Source organism: Amaranthus tricolor, chromosome 4 (genome assembly GCF_026212465.1).
Source record: "Amaranthus tricolor cultivar Red isolate AtriRed21 chromosome 4, ASM2621246v1, whole genome shotgun sequence".
In the NCBI taxonomy this organism is placed as follows: Eukaryota; Viridiplantae; Streptophyta; class Magnoliopsida; order Caryophyllales; family Amaranthaceae; genus Amaranthus; species Amaranthus tricolor.
In genome coordinates this window covers 28,118,920-28,137,779 of record NC_080050.1, presented here as the reverse complement: position 1 = coordinate 28,137,779, position 18,860 = coordinate 28,118,920, and the positions used below count along the sequence as shown (strand labels likewise).

General features: G+C 31.7%; 1 protein-coding gene across 1 annotated transcript; it reads right to left on the bottom strand.

The window, feature by feature from the left end:
- Window positions 1-1,472: 1,472 nt before the first annotated feature.
- LOC130811061 (uncharacterized) lies at window positions 1,473-4,948 on the bottom strand. Its single transcript, XM_057677217.1, has 3 exons — window positions 3,706-4,948; window positions 2,289-2,400; window positions 1,473-1,937 (listed from the first exon to the last, which is right to left on the bottom strand). The coding sequence occupies exons 1-2, from the start codon at window positions 4,776-4,778 to the stop codon at window positions 2,334-2,336; spliced, it is 1,140 nt and encodes a 379-aa protein (XP_057533200.1). The 5' UTR covers window positions 4,779-4,948; the 3' UTR covers window positions 1,473-1,937; window positions 2,289-2,333.
- Between the last annotated feature and the right edge of the window lie 13,912 nt (window positions 4,949-18,860).

Below are 18,860 nucleotides of genomic sequence, written 5' to 3'. Positions count from 1 at the left end.
TGTTCAAGCATGCTCTATTTTCCCTTTAGCAAGTCCAGTTGGTAAAGTCCAATAGATGAACGATGAATCAGATTCATGTTTACCTTGTAGATTAAGCAAGTAATTTTGGAATCTTTTAGAGCCTGAAGCTGATGTAGTGATGTGCAACTATATAATCAAGTCCAGTAGTCTTTGATTTGAGCAATAGATTAGCTTCCTTAATGTTCACCTTGCTACTTGGTGAACAGTCTCAAAGGCTTTACATTCTTTTCTCATTATATATTCAGATATCTACATTTAGGACTCGTTTCCATATCAAATCGATACAACGACAAGATTCCATTACCCCAATGTTATTAAGTGGTTCTCAACTAGGGTGTGGTTAGGAGGGTCGGATGTAAGCAACCTTACCCTTGTACAAATAAAGAGGTTGTTTCCGATTGACCCTTGGTAGCAAATGTCATGCACGACTTCACATAAATAAAAAAATGCACATGATTTAGTGAGCTATTTTACTGTAGTTTTTATAATCTAAAACAAAAAAACTAAAAATCTTTGACCCCATCAAAATAATGAATATTTCTGTATCAAATCACTGCCTGGTAATATTTCTATATCTAAGAGCTACTATTGCACTCATGATTCATCATCTGTTCAATAATTTATTTATGAGATTGTACACACTTCATTGTTGTGATTGTGCTGTAAATCTCGTATGGGCTGTTAAACACTAAGACAAAATATTTTCGATCTGTTTCAGTTTCAGGTATGGAATAGCAAGCAGCGGATTTTGTGTAAAAAAATCATGTGAAAGCAACTGAGGGTCTATAGATCATCTTGAGCATCAAATGCCTCTTTGACATAGCTACAAGATTGTAAGTCTCAGGATCACTTTCTGCTCTTTCACTGAATTCTACACTTTTCTGTTCTGACTTCACGTTATTTCTGAGCTAAAATTCTCGTCTGCATCGGAAGTAATTTCTGTCAACTGAATCTCCTCAAACTTGTCAGATACTTTCTGTTTTTGCTCCTGGACAGTAAGAATGCTGCTATAGATGGGTTATGTAGTTTTATTAACTGAGGGGCAGAGCACACTAAAATCTTGTAATGGAAAATAGCTCGTTGTCTTTACATACGACATGTATATGGTGTGATGAATTTGTTATCAGGTACATAACAATACCCATATAAGAGGAGAGTTTGAGTTAGCTGCACGCAAACTCGATGAGGTTTTCATCCTAAAACCAATTGGTATTAGGAGTAGCCCATCAAGCATATTTGTTAGTCAATCTCTCTCTAATTCTTCGATGTGGGATGACAAATGGGTTATTTTCCAACATGGTGAAACTTGCATGACTTTTTGAGAAGAGGAGGGAATCAGCTCTTCAAATTTTTGTGAATTGTGAATTGTGATTTGTGAGTTATGGTTTCTGGTGCCTACTGTGAGGGCATCATAAAGGATGGCTTTTAACAGTTGATATCTTACACTTTGATTCAAAATTTCATGTTACTTCCGTATCAATGTGCTACATATTTACATCGAGATCGACCATTTCTTGCCAAATCTGTTTTTGATTTAATAGCTGCAGAGTTCAGAATGCATATTGAAACACTACTTATTACATTCAAGACTCATCATCATACATAATTCATAAACAAGATTGTATACACTTCATTGTTGTGATTGAACTGAAACCAAGTCGATACATAGACAAAGTATTATTCAAGCATTGCATTTTCTGTACGAAGATCTCCATCATCCTGGCCATCAAATGTCTCTTTGACACAGCTACAAGTTTGTAAGTTTCAGGATTACATCCCGCTCTTTGATTTGGCTCTTTACTTCTTTTCTGTTTTGAACATCTCGTTATTTTTGAACTACAATCCTTGTCTACCCTGAAAGTATTTTCTGTCAGCTGAAATTCCTCAAACTTGTCCAATACTTTCTGTTCTTGCACCTGAATAGTAAAGTTTATGACACGTGAGGGGAAAAGTGTACTAAAATGATGCATTCTAAGTACAATAATTTGAAAGCGGCTATGCAGATGTGCATGGTGAAACATGCACGACTTTCATAAGGATAAAGGGTGCGTTTTGATTAATCTATTAGAATTAATCGATTCATTTAGTTGATCGGAGATCCTGTTTTGTTAATGTGATATAGAATAAGAAAGCTCAGGCATTTCACTAGCATATAGAGAACAGCCCAATAATCAAACAAACTCCAGTTTCTATAGATAATAGTGTACACATCCTTGAAAACTGGTATATATTTTGCTATGAATATCTTATTGATGGAAAATACTTACAAAAAAATATATGATTGTTGCCTTTAGTAGAGGCATGTTTCCAGTCTATTTCTTCCCTCCGATTCTTTTTCCGTTAAATATGCAGCAGTTGGGTAGTAATCTGTTGCTGCGTCTGCATAAGAAAAGGCGTTCATTAAGCGAAGTGAATGAGAGAAACATATATTTGATTTACTGATCATTCAAAAGCCGGTCTTTTTGTAGGGATAAATAGGGACATTAGTTCATGCCATTCAATATAGTTGGTACAATAGATTCTAATAAATTCACTTTAACAATCATAAAGGAAACAGGCCAGAGTAAGAGAGGGAAGGGGGTTGTATTTTTCTTGCAAAGCCAATATGTGAAGGCATTGATTTATCCCAAGGGGGTGGAAATTGAAAAACTTCTATTTTCCCTATTCCCCTCTCCTTTTCCATAACCAAACAAGGGAAAATGGATCTCTCCCTCCACCTAATTTCTTGGTTAGAACACACCAATGAGAAACAAAAGCCTCCTCACCGAACCATCTTCTTATATGATGTTTCGTCTTTCATATAATCGTGTCTCTTCTCCCTTTCATGATTGCGGAGTTTTGGATAACTCGATGACTATTTCTTATCTAATTATACATATGACCACACTAAACCATATTTTAACTCAAGCCCTCAAATGAAGCATTGTCCTCTAAACAAATATCTGCCATTTTTAAACCCTTTAAGATCATCTATTAGGAAGTGTTGAATGGCAGCTAACATAATTGTCCTTTTTTCATAAAGAAAATTCCTTGATAACTCGCAAAAAGATCAATCTAAAACTTATCTCTCAATGTTACTTCTAATATAGTACTATAATCTCCAGATTAGGGATGTGTTTGGATAGAAAGAAATGAAGAAAAAGGAAAGGAAGAAATTTGGAGGGAGAAAGAATCCTTGTTTAGATAGTAAAATGGGTGGGAAGGAATTCAGAAAGGAAGAAATTGGGAACATTTTTTTGATACTTTTTATTAAGGTTCCGATCTCTTTAAAATTAAAAAGATTTAAAGGGAAAACTCTATTCTACCTTCCTTTCCCTTCCAATTCCTCTTATACAAACAAGAGCTATTTCCCTTCAATTTCTCTTTCTTTCCTTTCCCTTACCTCCCATCCCCTTCTCTCCCAATCTTTTCTCTCCAAAATCGTTATCCAAACATAGTGTAAATAAAATAATATATAGAATACATAATCATCATAATCATACCCAATATATCTCGCTTATAGAAGTTATGACCAGAAGTCTAGGGAGAGTTAGACGACGGCAGACCATACCCTTATCAATAGACATAAGAAGGTTCAGCCAATGACATCCTCAACTCGAGATTGACCTACAAATACTATACACTATACAAAACAAAATACATGATAAACCACTAGCATATTCAATTGATAGCTACATAATATACCTTCCATTGCTACTATTGCTGCTGCTGCTACTGCTGCTCCGACTGCTCGTACTCTGACTACTCAGACCATTACTTTCTTCACTCTCACTAGATATGCATGATTTCTTCCTCCACCACTCTTTCTCCCCAAACTTAACATGCCCATTTGATGTCTGCCCCCCTTTAGGCATTGGTGCTACCTTAAAACTACTAGTAGCATTCAAATTTTTCTTACTTTTCCTTGACCCCAAAAAGGGAAACACTGATGTCTTAAGAAGAAATTTCCCATTATCAACACTTCTACTCCTTACCATCTTCTTTTTACTCTCACTTTTCTTCACTCTTTTCCCATTCTTCCTCTGTTTCTTCATCTCTTTACCCTCCTTAACCGCCATTATAGGCTTCTTTTCTTCAGGAATGTCAATCTCTTTTTTCACCTCCATATCCACAGCACCCTTCTGCTCAACTATATCCTTCAAAGACAACTCATAAAACGTCTCAGGCAAGTCCCTAACCATGTCCATTAACTCCCTCTGCCCTTTCGCAATCGCCTGAGTCCTCGAACGAGGTGACATGGCTTGATAGCTTTGTTGGTTACAATTCAATGGATTCACAGCAGGAAAATCAACAGATATTGAAGGAAAACTTGTAGGAGAAGTTGACCTCCATAACTGTGGTGTAGAAGGATCAGAAGACTGATCATCATCTTCCACAACAGAATCAACAACAAGAAACCTTAAACCTCCATCATTTCGATCCTCGATTATCGTACTAGTATTAGTATTAGTATTACTACCACCATTTTCATGGGAATTTGCTCCATTACTAGTTTCAAAAGTGAAAGTTTCATTGAATGATGCAGATGATGGTAAAGCAAAACTATCAACTTCAAAACTATCATAAGATCTTAAACTGGCTGTACTATCATAAGATCTTAAACCCAAATTGGGATCATGATCATAAGATAAAGCTTGTCTTCTTGGTTTGAATGTGTGATTTGATGGCTTGAAACCACCATAACCATCGTTTAGAAGACCAACAGGATCATATAAATGAATGCGATTTTCTGGGGGTTTGGAATTGGAATCAAGCATGGTGAATTAAATGTGATTGAGAAGATTTTTGTGGGAGTTTGAAGAGGGGAATGAAAGATGATGAGTTCGGTGGGTTGGATTGTGTGTTAAAAGAACAGAAAGGAAAAGGAGAATGTGAAATGTTTATGGTTGTGAGAATTGACAAGGAGGAATGTAAAAGAAAAGAGAGATTTAGATAGTCATTTTTTTTATATAAGAAAATCTTTTGTGATTTCAGCAATGCGTGCGGGATGGTTCACAAAAGTCAAGTTGTTCTTCTAGATGGCCTGTGATGTGGGACCCTTTCTTTGTTTTGTGAAATTATTTGTGTTTTTTCTTTAATTTTTTTTTATTTTTTTTAAATAAAGAGATAAGTTTGTTGTGATAAGTGTCTAAGATTAATTAATATTTATATTTAACTGAGCTTGCACCATATCATATTTGAATTATAAGATACTCGCTGCTATTCAAGTTACGAGTCACATTTACTTTTTCACACTTACCGATGTAATATTTTAACTCTTAATATCTCACATTATTCTTAATTAAAAATTATGAAAAGTTTATATTGATAATCCTTATATTGAGACGAATCAAACAAGCTCCCACATCACCATGTTTTAACTTATAGATTAAGAGTAAAATACAAATTAAAAGTGATAAGTAAATAGTGCTAAAAAATAAATGAGACTACTGGCTTGAATAGGAGGGAGTATTAACTCAAAAGGATTAGAAAGTCTAATCTTAAAGAAGGTTTGGCCACTCATTTTAGTCTGTCCTTTTTATTTTGTCATAATATTTTCAGCTCGTTTTGTATGAGACTGTCTTACTATGAGATAAAATCATATAATTAGCCTACTTTGTAATCAATCATTTAAAATTATAAATGATCACTTAACTTATTAAATGTACATGAGTCAGCCCAATAGAGATAGTCTCACTAGTCACTATGACATTGTCTTATTTAAAAATTGTGTTTTTTTATAGAATATTTTATACCACTTTCTTTTATTCTCATTTAAACATTAACTTTCTTTTAATCTCACTCTAACTTTGTATTAAATTTCATTTTTTGCAATTTATTAGGGATGACGGGAGTATTTGTGTAACTAAATTCCATTTATCACTTTAAAACCACATGATATCTACACAAAATAGTACTATCTCCGTTTTCATATGTTATTCTCAAATAAAATTTACGAATTTTAGTGTCAAACTTTGACTATGGTTTTTCATCGATCTATATGAAAAAACTTATTTGTGTGAGATCTTATTAGATTCGTCTCCATATATATTTTATAAATATTAACTCTTTAGAATTTTTAAATACTCCCAATTAAAATTATTTGACTTTTGAATTTGCATTGAGATCTGCGCAATAAGTGAATGACAAGAACATTTGAAAACAGAGAGAGTATATTGTATTTAAAAGTCTGGTATAGACTTAATCAAGATCATTTTAGTGTGCACTAGCTAATAATTATAAGGAAAAATTACCTAGAACAATTTAATATTTTCATGATTTTCTACAATAATCTCACCTATTAATTAACCATGAATAATCTAAAATATTGGGTGTATTTGCCTGGAGTAAACCCGGTAACCGGATGAATTGCTATAGCAAGTTTTTTTTTTAAAGATAATTAAAATAAAATATCGAAAAAATATTTTAAAAAATGTTTAAAAAATTATCTGATTTTCAAATTTTTATGTAAATTTTTTAATTTTTTTTATAATTTTACATTAATTTCAATTTATGTTTTTGTTAAATTACCTATTATAGCAGGTCATTAGGTTATCAGAGTTTATTCTAGGAAAATATCACCTAAAGTTGTGATTATTCATGATTAATCAATAGGTGAGATTATGGATGAAAATCATAAAAAAGTTGAATTATTCAAGGTAATTCTTCTTAATTATACTAAACACTTTTATTTTGAAAATTAAGTCTTGTCTATATTAAATTATATAAATAATTAAATCTAGTTTTTTAGTTACATGCTTACATTATTTTTCTTACTGCATTTAAGAATTTTCTATTACTTCCCTCTCTTTTTTGTTAGTTAAAAAATATTTTTATTAACTTCACTAATTTTTTGGTGGAACTCAATATATTCTCTTATACTATATTTGGATAGTAAATTAAAGAAGAAAAGAAAGAAAGAGAAGATGAAGGATAGGAAGACAAAAGAAAGAAACAGAGGGGTAAAGATAAATAGTGCACTTAGTTTGTTTAAAAAAAACAGAAGGAAAAATAAAGGAATATAAGTGTCTTCTTTCAAAATATTTTCATTTGAAGAAAAGTTATATTCTTAACAAAATTTATCTATGCGTTTCCTCTAAACTCTTTCTCCTTTAAAATTTTTCCTTTTCTTTTTGTTATCCAGATAAGTGATCCTCCGTCCTTCTAAATGTTTACTTTTTTTTTTTTAATTTTTTCTCTATCCAAATATAATATGAATGTGATCGTAAAAAATAAATAATTGATGCTTCGCATTGTTTCCTTTATTACCAAACAAATTTAATGATACTTTCCACATTTTAAATTAAAAATTAGTGTTTTAATGACGCATCATTTACTCTTCATTATGCTATAATAGGTAAGTGTAGTATTGAACATTTTACCAATTTTTCCACTATTAATTTGTCTACAGTTCTTAACACTTGTATGTAGAGGTGTTTATAGTCGAATACTAAATTTAATTCAATCTAAAATAATAGAAACTTTTTGTGTTCTAGCCTGGTTAAAACCAAAAATCTAAATATTTTGGCTATCCAAATTGAATATTTTTTATTTTTAAATTGTCAATCTATATTTTATATTCATTTTATTATATTTTTGGTTACCTTATTAATTGCACCTATTATAAGACTTATAGTGTTATTGTCATTTAACAAAAAAAATATTAAAAAGTTAAATTATAGATTTACTTGTAAAAAATATTAGTTCATGTTGACATTCATAAATATAAAGTTAAATTACAAATTTTTATTCATACATAATTAATAAAGAATAAAATAGGCATTTATAAATATTTATAGTTGCAGATATAGAAGTGATTTGATTTTAATTTAGTTAGGGTTTTGAGTTTTGACATTCTCTAATCATCAATAAAATATCGATAAAATAAAATATACTAATGAAGAAACAATTTGGGACACGTGTCACACTCTCATTAAAAATTTTCCCGCCTATTTTCTATCATCGACATGGATTTTTTTGATACTGACTTCATATTTAAGGAAATAATTAACACATTAAAATATGTAATATTTTTTGATTGGCTATAAAGATATGTGATCTATTGATACACTATATTTTCTTATATAAACCTATAATTTTTTTATCCCAAATCATAAAGAAAATTAAAATTTGGTTCATTAAATCGTTATCAAAATTGAAGTGAACCAACCAAAAAAGACAAAAATAAAATACTAATTTTCTATTTTCATATACACAATCTTAAGTCTTAAGCTCAAAAATTATATTATAGTATGCTATATTTCGTTTATATATTTTATGATTCATATAAAATTTTTTAATAATTAATCATACATTATAAAATCTACAAATTAAATTAAGATATAATATATTGATGGAAAATCTAATCTTTCAATGATAAAATCATAAAAAAAGAATGATTTCTTTATAATAAATACAGTATTCTATTGAACGTTAAAATTATAGTAATTAAAATTTAATAAAAATTATTGACGGACATTTCTTAATTACTTGGATTTTATGATTTCATCAATATAGATTAATGAAAATAAATTTGATGATTCTTATTGATTGATGGTATTTTTTTTCTATTTTTTCACATATATGTATAATGGTATAACAAATTATTTCTTCACTTTGATAATTATATTATTATAACAAATACAAAGATTTAATGATTAAGTCTATACTCTATATGAATTTATATTATAAAATAATATTATATAATTGTATCAGTAAATATTTATATTACCCGACTATATGTGTTTTACACGGAAATTTATCTAGTTTTAAAACAATAAAACAAAAAAATTGATTAATTTGTTAAAATTAGATACCTGGTTATTTAATTTTAAAAAAATCTAAATTTGGACTGGGTTTGAATCCAAATACCTTATTTTTGATTTTAAAAACTGAATAAAATATTCGATTTTCTAAATTGGATAATTCGTATTTAATTATAAACTCACCCTCCGTGGATGAACCTTGCGGAGGAACCCTTAGGTTTTTGGGGCATTGGATTCTCACCAATGTTTGCGTTACTCAAGCCGACATTCTCGCTTCCGCTTCGTCTGGCATGGCTCGCGCCGATGCTTCCCCCTAACACGGAATGCTCCCCTACTGATGTTTTTTACTTTCCACAACTTCGGCAGATCGCTTAGCCCCGTTCATCTTCGGCGTGAGAGCGCTCGATCAGTGAGCTATTACGCACTCTTTCAAGGGTGGCTACTTTTAGGCAAACCTTTTGGCTATCTCTGCACCCCTACCTCCTTTATTGTTGAGCGGTCATTTAAGGGCCTTAGCTGGTGATCCGGGTTGTTTCCTTCTAGACAATGAAGCTTATCCCCCATCGTCTCACTGGTCGACCTTGTGTAACACCCCACCATTTTTATGACGTTTTTAATTATTATTATTATTATTATTATTATTATTATTATTATTATTATTATTATTATTATCACTTTTGGAGATTTTATAAATATATTAAGTTATTTTGAGCTAGTCTCAATAAATCTCATTCACATAAGAATTTAAATATTGACATATTTAGATTAAAAATAGATTTGCGGCTACTAAACTAAAGAGGTTTGAATTAAAATTATTATTTTGTTAAAATTTTTGAGCACTCGAAGGTAAGTTTGCTTAGTTAGGCCTTTCAAGAAGGTGAACCTAGGAAAATAATAATAATAATAATAATAATAATAATAATAATAATAATAATAACCATGACAAAAAGGGCCTTGCTTCCCCACTAGTTGTCACTCCCCCTCTCTTCTCTTCTCTCTTTCTCTCACTACCCTCTCCCTCACGGTCCATCTGTAGCCACGAGAATCACCCACAGCAGCAACCAGCTGCGTTCCTTCCCTCCCCACCAGCAGCCGTCTGGTGCACCTGAACCCCAGCTGCCAGTAAGCAGCAGCAAGCTGCTGCGTTGGGCCCTTCAACCACCATGACAGTCTCGGTTCACTTACCCTCTTCACCATTTTTACTAGTTTTAACTTTTGAAGCCATCTCCTCTTCTTCCATTTAATTCTTCTTGTTTTCAATTAAAAGGTTTATAGAGTTTATGAGTGTGATGTTGATTTTTGTATTATTTCCAATAAATCTTTTTGTGGGTAAGAGTGTGTTTGATGAATTGAACATATTTATGACTTAGGGTTTGGAGTATGATTAGTATTTATGGCCTTATGGGTTGTGTGTTGATTATGTATTATTTTCTTTGAATCCTAGTATGGATAGTAATTAAAGATGTTATCTTTGAACAATAAATTGATTAGGGTTTAATTTAGGGATGAAATTTTAATAGTGTGTGCTTTTATGTTATATGTTGGTGGTGTGATGATTGATTTGATAATTTCATAAGTTGTTTTAAGGTTTAGTTGTGTTAGTTGTGATTATGATATATTTAATTATTAATGATTTTTATTATAGTTGACTATAGAAATGGTTTTGGTTGTTAATTGGGAGTAATAGTTGCTAATTGTTGTGACTTGATTGTTGTGAATTACAAATGCTCTTAGTATGTCGTCATTGAAGTTATAAATGCATAATCTTAGTAAAGCCAAGAGCATAATGTCAATGTATCATCGATGGTTGCTAAAGTTACTTGTCGTGTTGTTGTGATTATAGTTCTTTCTAGCTTTGGAGAATGTAACAAATGATATCGCGATTCGATAACTCTAAGATTTGCCTTATTGTTATATAATAAGTGTTATATTAAAATTGTAAGGCTTAGTTGTGATTAGTTATTTTTGGGTAACGCGAACCGATATACTCAAAATTAGTTGATGAAAAAGAACTATTCATATACTTTTACTCTTAAATTAGTGAAAAGACTTATGTTGTGTTGAGTTAATAATTTTGACATGTATTGAATGAGTTGTGTGCGTGCTAGAGTAATCGAAAACTCATGTTGAATGGATGATTGTGGTTACTTGAACATTTAGCTGGTATGGCAAAGTAGTTAAGGGAACTTATTAGTTTTATTCCTAACTTGTATAGGTTCCCAGTTCATAAGAGGAAAGTAGAACCTTAGTTGGATGATTTTTGTAACTTTTGGTCGTCCAGTGACGCTTGTGAATCCACCCGGGTATGAGAGGCTCACCCGGCCGGGTATGAGGAAACCCACCCGGGTATGAGACCTGGTCAGCACAAAAATGACCTTTGAGTAGCTTATGACCTTCCAACTTGCAAATCTCGCTCCAAGAGTCGATTCCTAGCATAATTAGAGCTTTGTACCTACAAAATAGATAAGAAACAAACACTCCAACCAAACATAAAAACCAATAGAAAATTGAGCAAAATACGCGAGAAATGCTATGAAAATACAATGGGGGCATGGTAGAAAATAATATATAAAATACACACATCAGGTATGTACTCACAGCAATTACTTATCATATTCATCATTTCAAGGTATTATCAATATTTCATGATTATATGCATCATATTAGAATTATAGAGCGCCAGAAAGTAAACTATGCTATCGAATAATCATAATAGTGGTATAGGTAAGTAGAATGAAAGCATTAGGAGACTATGAGAACAAACTCCTAAATAGTAGCGAACGCACCGTGGTTGTGTGTGGTATCGAAGTGATTTCCTAGTTATTGAGCCTTGATTATGATTAGTTGGCGTGACTCAACTGGATTATGTCCGGTTGATTTAGTAGTCCCCTAGGTGAGATCCGACGGGATCACCGTAAGGGGGGTATGAGCATACTTTTGTCATTGGGCGCCAGGTGGCCGATATCGCCTCTTGACCGAGGTGTTACCATGCGAGCCTTGTAAACCCCAATATGGTGACCTCTTCACTGGATTGGTACCCTAGTGTGTTAGTTTTCCCGAAGGTAGGACCCAAGAGGATCAGCTAGGGGTATGAGCTCATACTTTGCCATGGGCACGGGTGGCCGATAATGCCCTTGGCCATGTCACTATGCCATGAGTAGAGAAAATATCCACTACCTTTGAATATACTTCGAGGGATTAGTAGTTTGAAAAAGAAATCATGAGTAAATAGAGATGTTTAGACAGATGAGTAGATTCATTATAGCTATGCTATATCGTTGTCTATCGTTTTGTTCAATGACTCTAATTGTTATAAATTCATTGATTACTAACGTGTATGTGTTTGTTTTTGTTTGTTCATGACTTCCTATGATGTTCCTGCTATGACACATTTGACTATGGTCATTATGTTGAGCAGCAGGAGGATCATAGCTTGGAATAACAGGTATAGGAGCTTCTTTTGCTTGGCATTGGGAAAAGAGTGGAGTGTGATTATAGCAATTACTATACGATTCGCCTGACTTTGTAGTTCTTATATTAATTGTTAAGTTTTGGGTTGTATAATCACTTTTTTTTTGGAGCCATGTGATTCCTTGTAAAGTTATAGTCCGCTGCGTAGTTTCTGGATGTATGATCGTAAGAATAGTTCTTTTGTATCCGTTAAACCGATGCGTTAACACTGAAACCACGATCCGTGTTGGAATTAGTGAATTGATGAGTCGACGATGATTTATCTCGTCGTGACATCTTTTGGAAGGCTTTGATACCTTCGATTAGCTTAGTTGAATTACTCCATTTATTGATCTACATTATATTCTCAATTTCAGTAGAGATGCTGCTGAAATTTCCACTCACTCACCTCTTTGAAATTAATCTTTAACATTTATTTAAATTCTTTTCCTTTTCTTTCTATGTAACACTCGAATTTCCTCCCATCCTTCACGATTTTTGGTTTCTTTTAAGGGGTTGGAAATTCAGGGGTGTTACACCTTGACCTCTGTTATTTGGAGGTCATATCTAGTATTCAGAGTTTTCCTCGATTTGGTACCGCTCTCGCGGCCCCCACCGAAACAGTGCTTTACCCCTAGATGTCCAGTCAACTGCTGCGCCTCAACGCATTTTGGGGAGAACCAGCTAGCTCTGGGTTCGAGTGGCATTTCACCCCTAACCACAACTCATCCGCTGATTCTTCAACATCCGTCGGTTCGAACCTCTACTTAGTTTCACCTAAGCTTCATCCTGGTCATGGATAGATCACCCAAGTCTGGGTCCATAACTAGTAATAATTGCCCTATGAAGACTCGCTTTCGCTACGGCTTCGGTGGGTTCCCTTAACCAAGCCACTGCCTATGAGTCGCTAGCTCATTACAGGCACGCGGTCATAGCCTGTCAACTCTTTGACAACATGAAAAAACCAAAAGCCCTGCCCTCCCTCCCTATCTATATCTATACCAAGAGATCAAAGGGTCGAGGCCTTTGGTGTCCCCTCCAGTTAAGAATTGGGGCCTGAGCTAATATGCCTTTCTCTCATGCCTTTCTTAGTTCGTGGTTCGATATTCTGGTGTCCTAGGCGTAGAAAAACCACAACAATCCATCCCGAACTTGGTGGTTAAACTCTACTGCGATGACGATACTGTAGGGGAGGTCCTGCAGAAAAATAGCTCGACACCATGATGAAAAAAGCTTAACACCTCTCATTCTTATTACTTTTTCAATATGAAAAAGTAATAAGAATGAAAAGGTCGTCTTATTCAAAAACCCAATTATGACATTCCTTCTCTCCCACTTCACACCTCGGAATGCACCGTTCTTATTCTTATAAAGTAGAGAGAAACGCGCTTTCACACCTTCGTAACCCGAAATGGCTAGGGAGAGGAAAGGTTTCTTTTTTTTAGGATACCTCCGGAAACAGATCCAGTGGAGACGGGGTGGGGCCTGTAGCTCAGAGGATTAGAGCACGTGACTACGAACCATGGTGTCGGGGGTTCGAATCCCTCTTCGCCCACAACCGACCCCAAAGGAAAGGACCTTTCCCCTTTGGGAGTAGGAAAATCATGATCGGGATAGAAAACCTAAAGCTATGGAGCTTAGGTGTGGGTCTTTTGTCGAAGTGGAATGGGCCTTACTTTTTTTGTTATCGTGAATGGACTTATACTTACATATAGTATGCCCAGACCACCAGCATATTTTTTTTGTTTATAGCAAAAATGCGCTCCTCAGCATGTCATTAATATGTTTTATGTTTGCTCGCGGTAATTGTAGCCTCTCGGGAGAATCAATGACTGCATCTTTAAGGCACTGCTAGTACATTCGAGAATTCTAAATTAGCTAGTTGTAAATAGCCCAAGGACTATGGAACAAAAGATTATCCTGAACCTACACCGAGCTATTGACAAAGATTTTCAAATAGCGCCGAACAGAATGAGAATGTGATACGACGAGATAGAAAAAAAGACAGGGAAGGGGTCACACACTTACTCTTAATGGTCAAAGCAAGCCCCTTCGTTCTAAATTAAAGAATGAAGAATGAATCCAATCTCCCCAAGTAGGATTCGAACCTACGAGGCTACGACCAATCGGTTAACAGCCGACCGCTCTACCACTGAGCTACTGAGGAACAACGGAAGACTCGATCTCATACAGTTCAATTCCCGTTCTCAACCCATAATCAATACGTGCTCAAAACTTCTTTCGTAACTCTCGTAACTTCTTCGTAGTGGCTCCCTTTCATGCCTCATTTCTTAGGGAACCTCAAAGTGGCTCTATTCCATTATATTCCATCCATATCCTTCACTTTAATTAACTTTCAAGAATTTTCATTTTTTTTAAGTAATAACTTAATGCTTGAATATGGATATTGGAAAAATATTTTTTTTATAATTCCAGTTCTATATTTTTATATTCATATTCTTTTTTTTTCAACCTCTTATTTCCTGGATTTTTTTTAGCATTAAAATAAAAAAGTAAAAGATTACTTCGTTCCTGATAGTTATTCACTTAATCAGAGGATAGGAGCATAATCTGGATTGATATTAGTGAAATCCATTATACAAAGTCAAAATATTTTGGACTATCCATTTTGTACTATTAATTTAATGAACCAATCGAATACCTTAAGTACTCAGCGACTTTTTTGAGTTTGTATACAAACTCTATTTCGTCTTTCTTTTCCACAATTACTAATCTCCCCCGCTAACCAGTCCGTAAACAAAATGGAAGGGAATGAATGGGTCTCACGGTATTCCTTCCACTATTTACGAAAGTAAAAATCTTTCCTTGTGTTCTATCCACAAGAATTTACAATGCTGAGATTACGCATTGAATTTATGCTAGTAGATCCATAATCAAAAAAGTGTTTGTGATTGTTCCAGAAGAAATGAAACAAAAGATAAGATAGAGCTAGGACAGTTATTGTATGAAGTCTACCAGGTAAGATCGGTTCAGGATCATGGGATCCTTTTCTATCAGATAGGAGGGCCCTACTTATATATGGGTGCAACTAGAAAAGTTGTAGAAATGCCAATTAAATTAAACAAATAACCCCATATAGATTTTTACAAAAACCTAAAACGCCTTAGACCTTGGATAGGTTCGCGGCAAGGTAGTTGTTAATTGTTCTAATCGTTGTTAGCTTTGAGCAGATATAGCTATATAATTGTAGTTATATAATTGTAGTTCTTTGGATATATATTGTTCTACTTATTTTTGGAAATATTAATGTTCGGTAAAAGTAGTTATTATGGTAACTGTTGAAATAATTTAGTGAGAAAGTATAGAAAAAACCTAAAATTGTTATTTTTAGTTGTCAAAATGTTAAACATTGTAACAAATCGAAAATAACTACTTACACCACTAAATATTGTTAAACTGTAATTTTTAAGGTAGTGTTTTAACTTCATTAAATTAATAACAACTACTTAGAGTCTTAAACTGCTATGCTTAACACGCCCCTTATAGAAATATCTTAAATGGGACAATAATTGTTTTAAATACTCACATTCTTATATTACAAAAGGAATTCTTTTTTACCCTCTATTAACTAATTTATCCTTGTATTTTTTTTCTCTATTTTTTATCTTTACAAAATATTCTCTCAATTAAAACATAAGTAATTAAAAAAATTATTTTAATTAAATTCATCAAACAAATTATCTACTAAATTGAAAGAGGTTGTTATAAGTTTTTTAAATAATTTATAAATAATAGAGTATCGGCAAATCACCGTTATTTGGAAGAGTGGTAAATCACCACAAATGTGGCCTAATTTTATAGGGGAGATTTTGGTATTTTGTTTTATTTTTTTTTGTTTTATTTATTTTATGATTATGTATTTTATTTTTTTTTAGTAATTTGTAAATCACAGTTATTAATTAGAATTTTCTTTTAATAAACATATTAAAACAGCATTTTCCATGGCTTGGCACCACTAGTCCACTAATATGTTTTCCACCGCAAATAGAAACCACTTTATTATGCCTAGAAATTTGTTAAAACATATTGAAAAATAACTGTAAAATGAAAAAGGTAGCTATAAATAAAAAGTGGACAAAAAAATTATTCATTTCAAAGAAAATTAATTAGTAGAAGTAATAAATACAATCAAAACCAATATAAAATATCTAATCCACAAAAATCATATTTATTTTTATTTATTTTAAATTTATTTTAGTTTATTCATATGGTCTTTTTGTGTTCTCCACTTATAATTAAAATCAATATAAAATATTTTACCATCTACTTCATCATTACTCTCCAATCATAAAAATTTCATTTTCTTTAATTAACATTCCTCATGAAAACAATATTTAAAAAAATATATATTTTTTTATTTTACAATTTTAAAGAGAGTTAAATGGCTAAAATAAAAGTTTAAGCCTTTGAAATTAATATATATAATTTAATTGCTCATTAAAAAGGGTAAAAATCGACTTAAGCGATATTGGAAACAAAAGTAACAATAAGTAATTATTGACTTATTGTTAAAGCCATATAAAAAAATATATATCGTGTCCGAGTAGATTGTTTACAAAAATTAAAGAATATTCACCACAAGATATAGTAGTGAAGTAGTGATATTTTTTTTAATAGTAGAACTAGGATAATCGAATTTAGAATTTTATTTACTTTAATTGAGACAAAATTTAATTCTCAAAATTGTAATTATTAACTATAAGTTATTAAATTATAAAGAAAACAGGAGGGAAAATATTTAAAAAAATTAAGAGCATATAAATAATTTTTTTTTAAAAAAAAGTTGGATTGCTTTTTTTATTTTTTTTATTGTTTTTTTGTCATTGTATGAGCAATAAATGTTGATATGTAGAATCTATCAATGTAGTAGGCTAATTCTTTGGAAAGTTATAGGTGGCAATAAGTTGGTGCATAAGAAGTCATTAACATGTTGTATTAATGGTATCCCACTCAATTTTTGGTACTACATAATTTTCAACATAACATCACTATCACTTTAAATTGATATCACAATTTTTTAAAGGCCCCTAAAATTGGTCTTTTCTTTCACCAAATTACTTTATATTTTAGTGCTTTTAAATGTTTGTATACCTGATTTTAAACATCTACAACCACAAAATTATTCAGATTTGAATTGTGGTGGCAAATTATTCAGATTTTGATTACGCTATTTTTTTTAGATAGTCTTATTATAAAATCGTTTTAATTAAAAATTTGTGTAAAATTTTTCAAAATTAGGGGGCCATAATACTAACTAGAATAGAATAGTTCATTCAAGCGTTTTGATAATTTATGTATAATTTACAAGACGACTATACTATTTATCTTCTTAGGATTAAATATTTCGAGATCAATATTAAATTTAGTTTTTTTAACTTTTATTTTTGATCTACACTTGTTTGGATTCTTGTAAACCACGATGGTAAATATAATGACAATTTTTTTTATTTTTATTAACATTACGTTATAAAAAAGAATACATCATACGTGCAAGATGAAGCCACAATATATATACACCATGTTTATTTGTCACATCTTGTTTTTATCTTTGCTCCCTAACTACTGCCAAATGTTGCTCAAATGTCAAACTTTGCATGCTTGTTTTATAATAAGATATAGTAAATATAATACTTACAATTTCCGTTACCATTATTTAATATCAATTTATTCAGATTAATAGTTAATATATGTACGCAAACACAATAATCTATAAACTATTATTGTCACTATGTTTCAATACAATAATATATATATATATATATATATATATATATGAAATACTTCTAAAATATTAATGAAAGTATAAAATAATAAAGAAAAAATTGATAAATATCTAATAAATTATATTTTAAAATTAAATTTTATTTTCAACGATATATATTTAAAAACGTTAATTGTGTTCAATATATCTCAATAAATATATCGAACTATAAATATGGTTTCAATTTTTTCAATGACGATGTTAGAAAATTAGACATCATATTGATATCGATTTTATCCTGTAATCGGAAATTAAGTCCAACCATCAACATTAAACCTTTTGACATGAATCGGAGCTTAAAAAAATTAATATTGTTTTAGAATAAATAGTTACATTTTTTTCTTGGTTATTGGGTAGGTTGGGGAAGAGTCAATGAGAAATAAACTAGTTACCACCATTAAGATAAAAATGACTCTGTTTGAATAGTTTTATTCGCAAGTACGGATTAGTTATTTGTGGCCAAAGTTGAGAAAATTATCAAAATTAGGAATACAAATATAAAACGAAATTCCACATGGTAATCTTAAGGTTTTGGATTTTCTACGTGGTAACCAAAACTTTTAAACAATTCACGTGGTAACTCTGAGGTTTATCAAATTATCTCACCGTGACCTTTTTGCGCATAAAACGTTAGTAAACGTTAATTTCAAAGCTTTAAAGTTGTTGTACGCCTATTTATGCGACTCAACATGTTAAATTCCATTAGTTTCAACCTTTTTCCTCCAAAATATAAACCCTTACTCTTTCATCTTTTATCTAAATCATACTTTTCCCCAAATTCATATATAATACTTGAAGTGGTGAGTTAGGGCTTATGTTTTGGGGGAAAAGGTTGAAACTGATGAAATTTGAAATGGTGAATC